The sequence below is a fragment of the Sturnus vulgaris genome, chromosome 8 (genome assembly GCF_052056855.1).
Source record: "Sturnus vulgaris isolate bStuVul1 chromosome 8, bStuVul1.hap1, whole genome shotgun sequence".
NCBI classification, from domain to species: Eukaryota; Metazoa; Chordata; class Aves; order Passeriformes; family Sturnidae; genus Sturnus; species Sturnus vulgaris.
In genome coordinates, this window is record NC_142250.1 from 24,115,010 (window position 1) to 24,126,997 (window position 11,988).

The following is an 11,988-nucleotide window of genomic DNA, read 5'->3' on the forward strand; positions in this document are numbered from 1 at the left end:
TCCACAGCTGTTAAATTGGTGGGTTTAGTTAACTGCTTAATAAGCCTTATTTAGGGAAAGCTGCTATTAGACATACAAGAATGTCTGACAAACAGGAAATAATAAATTCATGACAATTAATAGAGATAGTATGAAATACAAAAAGTGAGAGTTTTAACATGCAACAGAAACAAACACTAAGTAATACATATTGGTCAGATACAGGAGCCAAATATTACAAATAAATTCTCCATTTGAATATTTTGAGCTGTAAGTGTTTGGAAAGAAGTAGGACAACTTTTGAGTTCACTGCTGAGGAAAGATACAAGATACTGGACTAGTGATAAACAACAAGAGTTCTGGGAGACTTGACTGCAATGTAGCCTTGTTTTTGAAGGAATCTTGAAATTTTCAGAAAGAACAAGAAGGCCAGAGGAGAATTGATTTGTATGAGTTTTCAAAGTCGTGCAAATAGTGATACAGTGTAAGTGGGTAGAACTGATGCCCAGCATTATGCCAGGTGAACCAGGCTGAGCTGATGAGTACTGTGGGATAAAATCTGTGCAGGAAAGGTTTTACTTTCCCTTGAAAGTCCTCGAGACTTGCCAAAGAAGGGTGTCACAGAGCTGGCAATCTCACAAGTGTGGGTTGAATCCTTGCCACAGGGCCCTTTCTGTAAGGGCCTGACCTAGATTTACTTGCCTGGGTTTTTTTGGTAGAGCGTGGGGAGCTGCTGCATTTGCCAGCAGTGCTGGGCATCCCCAGATCTGTTTTGGGGAGCTGGAGCCAAACACATGGTATGACTGCAATTTAGCTATGGCTGAGGCTGGGAGCACAGCAGGGTTATTTGGTGGTGCAGTAAGCTCCCGAGGTGTCCTGTACAAAACTTAATGTGGTGACATTTTGCCTGGGGCTAAATATAAAATCCTGTTCTTGGACCAAAGCAAATGTAATTTTTTTCCATTTGTCTTCCCAAATGCTGCTGTATGGGTCATCTCTGGCTGTGGTCTTGGCTTATCTTCATTTTCAAGATTCTTCCCAGCCCACCCCATGCAGTAGTATCATCTCACCCATCCACCCCTCTGGGTTTCACACACCGGTTTGCATTGCAAATTAACACCTTCCTGTTTCTTCCAGGCTGCCTTCCCACTTGAGCTTGTTCTCCTGCAAAACAAATGCCATGCCTTCTTTAAAATAACTCATTTGTTGTTATTTCATTAACTCTGTGAGCCACAAAGACCTGCTGACTGTATTATCTTGGTGTTTAGTTGTCCCTCCTGTACATTTTTCTGCTCATATCCTGTTCAGTCTCTGAGTGCCGAGTCTAGGGATATCCCTGTGGGTGTTTGTGGAGGACCTTGCATAGCAGGGCCCAGTCTGCTGCTGAGATTTTGCAGATGCTGTGGAAATGCAAAGAGCAAAACCAGTTAAGCCCAGCGTCTGCTCCAAGGCCCTCCTTGTGGATTCCTGGTGCATTTGAGTTGATAACGTTCATCACTGGGGAGTGCTGGAAAGCCAAGACAGGCTATGATGGGGTTAGTCTTAAGGATACCTGCCAGTAGGAATCAGTGAAGCCTTTTCTTCTCAGTGATTGCCTACTAAATGTAGTGCTGGTTGTGTCACTGAATCCTCCTCCATGGAGCTGGTTGTTTTGCCTCTCCCCAGGCTAGATCTCAAGGCAGGGCAGCTGAGATGCCAGCTTAGAGAGACAAGTATCTTCCCTCCCACATTGAGGGCATCTGTGTTTCAGCTGGGTTTCCCATTTGCCACGCTGGCGCTGGGAATGATTTTGAAGTTGTTCTTTCTGCAGAGAGACACAGTGATTTGTCCTCATCCCAGGTAGCTCTAAGAACTTGCTGTTTGGTGCTGATGCTCCTGGTTTCTGCCGTGGCTGCTCTGCTGAAAGGGCTGGCATGGGTTCACATAATCATGGGCTGAGTCAGTATCTCAGCTTGGGTGTCTTGTGTTTCTCAGGTTGTTTCAGTGTGAAAACCCTGGCCTGGGGGAGCAGTGGACAGGATGCTTAGGCTGGGCAGCAATTTCCCCATCCCACGTTTCATGCTGCAGGGCTGGGTACTGCCATCACCCCACAGAGCACGAGCGGGTCTGCTTGGAGACTGCCCAGCACCTGGACAGAAGCGACTGGGGGGATCTCTTGGGGCTGTGCACAGTTGGTGCTGGGGTACCAGGATAAGTCCCAGGCCCTGCTGGGTGTCCTGGGATTAAGCAAGGCTGAGCCTCTGTTGTCTGACGCTCACCGGAGAGGTCAGGGACGTGGAGATCTGGACGTGCCTGTCCTGCAAAAACATTCCTAGAAACGTCTGAGCTGGGCCATGTCTGTAACTCTAAAAACAATTCTGCTGATGGAGGGCAGCCTGGGCTCCGTAGCAGACGGAGCATTTGTGGAATTGACATGAAACGGGGTACCTGAGGCAGGCTGGCGCTGCAACAGGTTCCGTGCTGCCCCGAAATGGGGGAGACCCGAGTGTTCGTGGCCTCAGAAGGGGACCGGGGAGGGGTCGGGGGGAGCCCCGAGGCCGTGGTTTCGGTCCGAGGGCACAGCCTTCAGACGCAGGCAGGTGGGGCCGGGAGCGGCGGGGCGCAGGAATCCGCGGGGGGATGAAATGTCTCAATGGAAGCGGGAGGGGGCTGGGCCGGCCCGGGGCCGCAGGTGGCACAGAAAACCAGGAGGACAGGCGGCGCGGGGGTCTGGACGGGACCGAGGAGGGCGGCCCGCAGCCCCGGGCCCTGCGGGCGGGGCGGCCCTGCTGGCCGGGATCCAGCTCCAGGCTTTGCCGGCGGCAGCACCCTTGCCGTGCCCGGGGCCCTCCGCGGCCATTGAGATGGAAATGCCCCGGGCCTGGAGAATGGAGACCCTGTTCGCAGCCTGAGGGAGGGGCGGCCGCCATTGCCCAGCGGGGGCTTCCCTCCGTGCCTGCAGCTTCCCGGGACCGCGGAGTTGGAGAGCGGGGTGGGAGAGGAGCCGGGCCCGGCCGGCTTCAGGGCACTCCGTGTGGAGCGGGTTTGTTGCCAGGGCTTTGCGGCGCTCCTGGTGCTGCGAGGGTGGGCTGTGGGAGCAGCCCTGGGGATGGCCCCTCTGGAAAGGCCCTTGGACTCTCAGAAGTGCTGTCTCTCAGTCTCATGGGTTACATGTGGAGCAGTTCAGGTGCTGTTTGTCTCCTGTCCTTGCATCCTTGCTGGAGCATGCTAATCTCACTTATCTGTCTTGCAGAGATGACTCTCCTGTCCTCCCAGACACCATCCCTGGAGCCATCCTCGGCCGCCACCGAGACCGCAGAGCAGAGGATGCTGGAGAAGAGAGCCAAGGTTATTGAGGAACTGCTCCAGACAGAGCGGGACTATATCAGAGACCTGGAGATGTGTGTGGAGAGGATCATGGTGCCCCTGCAGCAGGCACAGGTAGGAGCTGGGAAAGGAGGGGAAGCTGTGGTGCAGCCCTGGTGGATTGGGGTGAGGATACTGAGTCCATTTAGTTCTCAGAGGTGACTACGCAGCACAGGAACCCATAGAGGAAATTAAAGCTATTTTGAGGGGAGGAGGGTGGTTTCCACAGCTCCCTGCACTTGTTGCAATAAGCCGATCTGCTTTGAGATCCTGCTGAACCTTCTTCCTTGCTGGAAGCGAGAGACCTGGCAGCAAGTATCACAGATTGATTTTTTTTTTTCTTTTTCTTTTTTTTCTTTTCTTTTTTTTTTTTTTTTTTTGAGGGGCAGGAAAGGTTTCTCTTCATTTGGTTATACGTTAAATTCATTCACAGGAGAAATAAGATATGGAGTCTTGACATGGGGACAGATTTAGTGGGATGAAAAAGAGAAAACCAGGTGAGCAGAAGCAGGGGTGGAATTGCTGGGAGACAGAAGGACACTGTGGTAGGACACATAAGGAGTGAGAGTTTCAGTGCACTGGGGGACAAGGGAATGTGTACAGGAGTCACTGTGATGAGAGGAGGTTGCACCAAGTGCCTGCTGTGAAGCTGAGGACTGATGGGTTGCAGGAGGGCAGTGGGGGGGCTGTTGAGTCTAACTGGGACATGCTCCCCATCCAGGACATCTCTTTTCCCATTCACTAGATGCAAAACATAGACTTCGAGGGCCTTTTTGGAAACATCCACATGGTAATTAACTTCTCCAAGCAGCTGCTGTCCACCTTGGAGGCTTCAGATGCCATTGGTATGAATTCTACTGTTAGCTTTTCTCAGAAGGCTGGAATGGGCATTGTTAGTGGCAGGGCATTACAGTTTAAATGGTGGGAGAGGATCACTGGGACATCAGTCTAACAGCAAAGCCAGGGAGATCTTGTGTTGTCCCAGGGGTCACTATGCTGAGACACGGTATCTTTGGCGCCCTTTACCCTAAAGTGCTGCCAACCTGAGCCGTTCACACCTTGGGCTGCCTGTGCCTCTGCTCTGTGGCTCTTGGGACCCATGTGTCCCCTACTCCCCCTGGGAGACCTGGATTGATTGAGCTCTCTGTATTGGTGGGTGATGAGGAGGGGTCCTGCATGCTTGGTAACACTGTCTTCTTGACCCGTGTGTGTGGAACGGGGACATTGGATGTCTTATTGAGAGACTCACCAGTGTTTTTGGAGACAGCTGGAGACCAGGAGACACTGAAGTGCTGCTTTGCTGCTGTCTGCAGGGCCAGTATTCCTGACACAGCGTGCAGAGCTGGAGAGTGTCTACAGGGTGTATTGCCAGAACCATGATGAGGCCATTGCACTGCTGGAAACCTATGAGAAGGATGAGAAGTTGCAGAAGCTACTTCTGGACCTGCTGGATAGCCTCAGGTTTGAGTCTCTTGACTGTGGCAGCCACCAGACTGGAATAGGAGGATCAGTTTCCCTGCTCCCTGTCAGCAGTGTTTAGACATTTCAGGTGGTGACTGGAGAGGGTCTGATGGTGGCACTGCATAGTTGACCAGGCTCTGGTTTCAAATGCCCAATGCACACATGCTTGGAAACCTGTAGACCCCCTTAAAATCTGCATAGAAGCCACCCATGTATAGAGAAGGTGGCATGTCCTGGACTGAGGGTTCCTATTCCCCAAACCCTGAGCCACTATGGCTGTTGAGGAAGGAGCTGCTTTGCCTGGCTCAGCGAGTGCCAGGGCTCCGACTTGTGGAGGCAGCTGCCCCAGGAGCTGGCAGTGCCGATGGCTGCTCTGGAAGGACAGGACTGCCCTCTACCTTGGCAGCCTCACTGGCAGGCACAGACACTGGCTGTGAGATTGCACACCTGCCACCCCACTAACCCTTGCTTTTCTTTGCATTTTGGCACTCTGTGGGCCGGCAGGAGCCTGTACAGTGAATGGTGAGTACTTCCTCTTAGTCCCTGCTTGTCTGTCTGTGTTGGTCTGGCCATTCCCTTGTAACTAACCTTCTGCCACAGGCTGAGTGCATGCTGGGGTGCCCTAACAGGGCCTTGTGGAGGCACGACTGGGAGGAGAGGGGTGTCTGTGGCATGATTGCAGCAGGAGTGGGTGGGCTGTCCAGGTAGGCAGCAGAAGCGATGAGGCAAGGGGAAGTCTTGAACAGGAAACAGAATTTGGGAGCCCACAGCCCCAAGGAGCCAGGAAAGTCCTGCACTGCCTGCAGTCCTGCAGTCTGTCCTGCACTGGGGAACAGATCTGGGTAGTTGGTTAGTGGAACAGCATGTGAAACAAGTGGCTCTCTGGCAAGTCTGAAGCTGTGCCTATGTGAGATTTCATGGGGGGTCTAGTAATGAAGAGGGTCTTAGCTGGGAAGTATCACCTGGTGTGAGTGAGGAGCAGAAACCTGGGATTGATCTGAGAGCACCAGGAGTTCAGGAGTGCAGTGAGTTTGGACATAAGGGTGGCTTGACTTAGTACAGTGGATTTAGAGGCATTGGAATTCTGGGTCTGGTTGGCACTGGTTTGAGGGGGCAGAATGTGCATGGCAGAGCTGGACTGACACCTGATACATCTCCTTTGTCCTGACTTTCCAGGGGTTGCACAAACTACATTAACCTGGGCTCCTTCCTCATCAAGCCAGTGCAGAGGGTGATGCGGTATCCACTGCTGCTGATGGAGCTGCTGAGTGCTACCCCTGAGGCTCACCCTGATAAGGCACCACTCACGGCTGCTGTCCTGGCAGTCAAAGAAATCAACGTCAACATCAACGAGTACAAGCGCCGGAAGGACCTGGGTGAGGAGCTGGGCAGTGCTGGGCACAGACAGACAGGAGTGGGTGTGCTGAGGTTGGTGTCTGCTGGCCACCGAGCCTTAGCTGGCAACCACGGTCATGGAGGAACTCTCACTGCTCAGAGGAGTTTGGCCCCATCACCTTTGTAACTGCCCTTCAAGTAGCTGCTAATTGTGAGCAGATACCCCTCTGCTTCCTCATTTCCAGCCCACCTGAATCCCCCAGGTCTCCTCCTGGATTAGGAGCTGTGGTTCTCCCAGATCTCTCACGGCCTTCAGGCACCAAAACCAGACACAGTACCCAAGTGTAGCCTCCTTGGGGCTGAACAGAGGGAGGAAATTACTCCCTGTGATACCTGCTGGCCACCCTCCCCGTTTTCCCTTGGAAGCCCCTGGTTCATGCAAATCGTAAACTTCAGTTTTTCCTTACTGAAGCTGAGGTGACGTAGTTTGCTTGTAAATGATTGCTTGCCTGTAATATTTGCTGAAGAAGCAATATAGACACCTTCTGTATGTCCAGGGACTATTGTACACCATCTCCTATGTCACCTTATGCTGGCACTATGCATAATCCTGTGAAAGAGTTTGAATGGTTTGTCTACAAACTGTCAGGCATCTCAGGAGTCAAACAGGTGGCACAGTGCTGGAAGGGATGGGAGGTTTTAATACAATATTTTACAAGGACATTTAGTATAGGACTGGATAATGGCTTTAAACGAGAGAATTTAGATCTAGATTAGATATAAGGAAATAGTCTTTACAGTGAGGGTGGTGAGGCACTGGATCAGGCTGCCTGCAGAAGCTGTGGATGCATCATCCATGGAAGTGTTCAAGACCAGGTTGGATGGGGCTTTGAGCAACTTGATCTAGTAGATGTCCTTGCCCATGGCAGAGAGGTTAGAACTAGATGATTTTTAGGTCACTTCCAACCCAAGCCATTTTGTAATGATATGTGGGGTTCTTGGGACTACAGAGGCTTGGAGAAGAGGAGAATTAACAAGGTGATTGTTGATGAGGTATAGTAAGACATGGGTGTTTGTGCTTACCAGGGTTTTGATTTCTGTATAATCTCTTTAGTGCTAAAGTACAGAAAAGGGGATGAGGATAGCCTCATGGAGAAGATCTCCAAGCTCAACATCCACTCTATCATCAAGAAATCCAACCGTGTGAGCAGCCACCTCAAGCATCTCACAGGCTTTGCACCCCAGGTACTGTGCACCAGGTGCACTTACACCCTGCAGTGCTTCTCCAGAGGTATCTGCTGTCCCTCCACACCCCTTCCCCTCGTGCAGCTCTGATCCAGGCCACTGAGGCAGAGTGAGCTTAGGGTCTGAACCACCCACCTTTGCTGTCCAGCTTGTGGGCAGGAGGACCCCACATCTTGCAGTCTGGGAGGTGCTGACTCCTGCATTGCCTCCCTTGAAACACTTTCTCTCACAGCTAAAGGATGAAGCCTTTGAAGAGACAGAGAAGAACTTCCGGATGCAGGAGCGTCTGATCAAGTCCTTCATCCGGGATCTTTCCCTGTACCTGCAGCATGTCCGGGTGAGCCAGTCTGGGTGTGATGCCAAGCCTGTGGGGCTCGCCATGCACTGCCCCTCCTGTCTGCATGGTGTGACCCTGCACTACCTCTGTCCACAGTTCCTGCCTCAGCTCTTTTGGGGCTGGGTGGTAGGGGCTACCCTGGGAGCCCCTTCTGGGCGGGAAGTATGGCTCAGCTGTGTCTCCCTGGTGCAGGAGTCAGCTTGTATGAAGGCACTGGCAGCAGGGAGCATGTGGGACCTGTGCACGGAGAAGGGAAGTGGGGACTTGGACCAGTTCCAGAAAGTGAATCGTCTCATCAGCGACCAGCTCTTCTCCAGCTTTGTGAGTGAGGCTGTGCCCCTTTGAGGCCCACCCTGCAGACCCTGGTGGTCTGCTGCAGATGGGCAGGCTCTGGGAGGCTGCAGGGAGGGTAATCTGGGAGAGCTGTGAGCATTCCTGCTCAGCTCTGCCCACCTGAGAGCTTTGATGCCTGGCAGTTTAGGGTTGTGCCTGTTAGATACATATTTTTTCAGCCCTACCTGAAATGCTACAGCCCTTTATGCTAGTGGTTCAGTACTTCGCATGGAGTTACTCGCAGTTATATAAGATTATAGAATAATTGCTGTTGGAAGGGACCTCTGGAGCTCCAGAGTGCCACCAGGAGACAGTTACTATACTGTCCAGGGGAGGTTGTGTGCTGGACTGGGAGCTGCTGGTGTTCACAGTGGGAGAGAGCACCTTGTCTGACCTTCTCACTGCACCCTTGCCCACCAGAAAGAGCGGACGGAGCGGCTGGTGAGCTCGCCCCTGAGCCAGCTGCTGAGCATGTTTGCGGGGCCCCACAAGCTGGTGCAGAAACGCTTCGACAAACTCCTCGACTTCCACAACTGCACCGAGCGAGCGGAGAAGCTGAAGGACAAGCGAACGCTGGAGGAGCTGCAGTCAGCCCGCAACAACTATGAGGCCTTGAATGCTCAGCTGCTGGACGAGCTGCCCAAGTTCCTGCGCTTTGCCAAGGAGCTGTTTGCCAGCTGCGTGCGGGGCTATGCCGAAGCACACTGCGACTTCGTGCGCCTGGCCCTGGAGGAGCTCAGACCCCTGCTGTCGGTGCGTTCATGCAGTGCAGGCAGCACCCTGGGCTCAGAGCAGCACTAAACAGAGCAGAATTTGTCCCTGAGCCTCACAAGGACCTGTCACATCCTGGGGGAAGCTGCTACTGCGGTTTCAGGCCACAAGTGACTTTTGGAGGGCTCCTGTGGGATGGTGTCGGGGCAGGGATTGCAGGGTTATGTTGTAATTGTGTGTAGAAGGCTCTTAGAACAGTGTCAGGAGAACATTCACCTGGGAGAATCTCAGTCACAAGTTTGAGGATCACTTAGAACTGAGTCCAGACAGGACTGCAAACCTGGGCCTGATGCAAGTCACAGGCAGGATTCAGACACCTGCCATGGTCTACGCTGTAGCTCTGGGCCACTTTTCCCAGCAGCTGTCGCCTAACCAGGATCTCTGACTTTGCTCTGGTTCCAGTTGCTGAAGGTGTCTGGCAGGGAAGGGAACCTCATTGCCATCTTCCAGGATGAGCACAGTCGAGTCCTCCAGCAGCTCCAGGCCTTCACCTTCTTCCCAGAGTCCCAGGCAGCTCCCAAGAAGACTTTTGAAAGGAAAAGCATGGAACGGCAGTCTGCCCGGCGGCAGCCCCTTGTTGGCTTGGTGAGTTCCCTCTGCCTGGTGTCAGGGCTTGCAGAGCCCAGGACAGCCACTCACACCTGCGTTGTTCCTCTGTAGCCAACCCACCTCCTGCAGTCAGATGATGTCCGAGCTGCCCTCCTGGCCCGCTATCCCCCAGAGAGTCTCTTCCAGGCAGAGCGCAATTTCAATGCTGCCCAAGACCTGGATGTCTCCCTGTTGGAAGGAGACATTGTGGGCGTCATCAAGAAGAAGGACCCCATGGGCAGCCAGAATCGTTGGCTCATAGACAATGGGGGTAGGTGGCTGTTCCCTGCCCTTGGTACTTGCTGTGAGTCCCCTCTTCTGCTCTCTGTGTTCCCCAATCTGACCTACCTTCCTCTCCCTCTCTGCAGTGACGAAAGGCTTTGTGTACAGCTCCTTTCTCAAGCCCTACAACCCCCGCCGCAGCCAGTCAGACGTCTCTGTGGGCAGCCACTCTTCCAACGAGTCGGAGCACAGCAGCTCCTCTCCCCAAAGCAACGCCACCCTGACCTTCAGCCCCAGTGGGGCGGCCGTCGCCTTCACTCAGAAACCCTTGCAGCAGGACTCTGTCTCCCCATCAGATGTGTACCCGTGCTCACAGCCCCCACTGGAGGTGGACTCCCCCTCTCTGCCCCAGCTTGGCTCTGGTGACAGGACAGCCCCACTGGTTGGTACAGGGAGATCTCAGCACCGCTACAGCCGCCCCGAGCTGGGCAGCAGCCCCAGCTCTCGCAACGGGCACCCCACCAAAGCACATCTCAGGCCCCCACCCTCGGTGGAGGACAGAGACTCTGGGCTGGAGAACAGCGAGTCAGAGGGCAACCAGGTGAGTCTTCAGCCACCCTCATGGGGCTGGGGATGCCAAGGGCTAACTGATTTGTTTGGCTGGGGACTGAATCATCCTCCTGCCTGGAAGTGACCAAGAAGCTATAGGAGATGGGGTTTGAGACCTTTTCTTCCGATGACAGAGGTGCAGAGACAGAGAACCAGGCTGCAACTAGGGGTGGGAAAAGGCCAGGATGAGGCCAGGGCTGTCACTGGGGAGGACAAAAGCCCACACATCCTATGCACTGTGAGATTAAGGCATTGTGGTGTGACCATCTAACTGATGCTCTCTCCTTGTCTGGCAGGTCTACTATGCTCTGTACACCTTCAAGGGCCGAAACACCAATGAGCTGAGTGTGTCAGCTAACCAGAGACTCAGGATCCTGCAGTTTGAGGATATCACAGGCAATCAGGAGTGGTGGCTGGCTGAGGCCCACGGGAAGCAGGGCTATGTCCCCTCAAGTTACATCCGGAAGACAGAGTACACGTGAGGCAGCAGACAGAGCCTGCACCCCATGCCTTGTTCCTGCTGGGACTGCTAGGATCTGGGGGAGGCTGGCCAGCCCTCCAGGCCCCACTGCTCGTCCTTAAGGCTATGCCTCTTACAGCTGTGCAGTGTTCCCAAACACTGGCTGCCATTTCCCCTTCAGGGGAGGAAGAAAGGTGGGCTGACCAGGTAGGCAGGAGCAGGCAGCTTGTGTGAGGGCAGGGGTGAGTTTACCTCTGAGATGTGTTTGAGTTTCCTGTGTCCAGCCAGGAGCAGGGAAGCAAAGCTTGGGGCTGTTGCCTGCCCAAAGGTAGGGCTTGACTCAGGTTGAGGAACTGCTGTGGATTTAAATTGTGGAAGGCTAATGCTGAGTTTCTGGAGATTGTCTTTAGTCATGTAGTATTAAAAGCAACCCAGACTTTGTGAATATGCTCCCTGTGCAGCAGGAACCTGGTCTCGCCTGTCTCTGCAGGACTCAGGGTGGGATATTTACACTCTGCCTGAGGAAGCAACTCTGAAGTTTGCTGGGAGTAATTGAGCTCTTGGGAGCACCTGGGATGGGTATGGCCTCTGAAACCCTCACAACAAAGCCCCCAGCAGGTGCCTTCTCCCTGTGCTTGGTTTCCTGGGGGCTTGACCTTTCCAAGGTCTTCTGCTGCCTGCAGCCATCAGGTTCTTGTGTGCCAGGTGCCCCAGAAGCCCAGAACACCATAGCCTTGTCAGCACATTACTGGCTGTGCCCAGGACCCGTCTTTGTGCTGACATGTCCACCTGGCTGCTCTGGGCTGGGGCAGAGAAGGTAAAGCCCAAGCTGTCCTCCAGCCTGTTTTTTGGGGTATGTGACAAGAATTGCCTCACCTGTAGTTTCCTGCATGGCATTAGAGAGGGTGCTGACATTCTGGAGTGGCAGGACCATCTCTGGGAGGCCTGTGGTACCTTTTGCTGGGTTGGTGTGTGATACTGCTGCTGCTACATCCTGAAGGGAAGAGGTTCCCTTCATGAGGCAATGTTTGTATCCCCTGTACTGCTGCTCTGCAAATAAAGATTTGCCCTTGTGTATAGAAGGTGCCTTTGTAAGTACTGGGAGACCTGGGAGGAGCATCTTGCAAGTGGTGCAGCCTTCATGCAGACCTTACAGGGCCAGGAAAAACATTTCCCTTTCAGTGGGGTCCAGCATTCTAGTGTCCTGATGTTTGTGCCAGCTGCAGCTCAGGCACGAGGAAACCCTCACAGGAACCTTCTTTATTAAGATGAAGTGGTTGCACTGCCCTCTTCCCCCCAGCTG

At 53.5% G+C, this 11,988-nt stretch overlaps 1 protein-coding gene across 6 annotated transcripts in view; it reads left to right on the forward strand.

Annotated features, from left to right (window-relative positions):
* DNMBP (dynamin binding protein) overlaps window positions 1-11,767 on the forward strand; it is a 34,559-nt gene extending 22,792 nt beyond the window's left edge. For all 6 annotated transcript variants that reach the window (XM_088169189.1, XM_088169188.1, XM_088169187.1 and 3 more), the window contains 13 exons: window positions 3,212-3,399; window positions 4,070-4,169; window positions 4,638-4,785; window positions 5,290-5,307; window positions 5,962-6,161; window positions 7,235-7,365; window positions 7,598-7,702; window positions 7,895-8,023; window positions 8,456-8,788; window positions 9,209-9,391; window positions 9,467-9,665; window positions 9,763-10,217; window positions 10,522-11,767. In XM_088169189.1, the coding sequence (XP_088025315.1) occupies window positions 3,212-3,399; window positions 4,070-4,169; window positions 4,638-4,785; window positions 5,290-5,307; window positions 5,962-6,161; window positions 7,235-7,365; window positions 7,598-7,702; window positions 7,895-8,023; window positions 8,456-8,788; window positions 9,209-9,391; window positions 9,467-9,665; window positions 9,763-10,217; window positions 10,522-10,707 (2,375 nt within the window). In that variant the 3' untranslated portion in view covers window positions 10,708-11,767. The remainder of the gene's footprint in view (window positions 1-3,211; window positions 3,400-4,069; window positions 4,170-4,637; window positions 4,786-5,289; window positions 5,308-5,961; window positions 6,162-7,234; window positions 7,366-7,597; window positions 7,703-7,894; window positions 8,024-8,455; window positions 8,789-9,208; window positions 9,392-9,466; window positions 9,666-9,762; window positions 10,218-10,521) is intronic.
* Window positions 11,768-11,988: the final 221 nt, after the last annotated feature.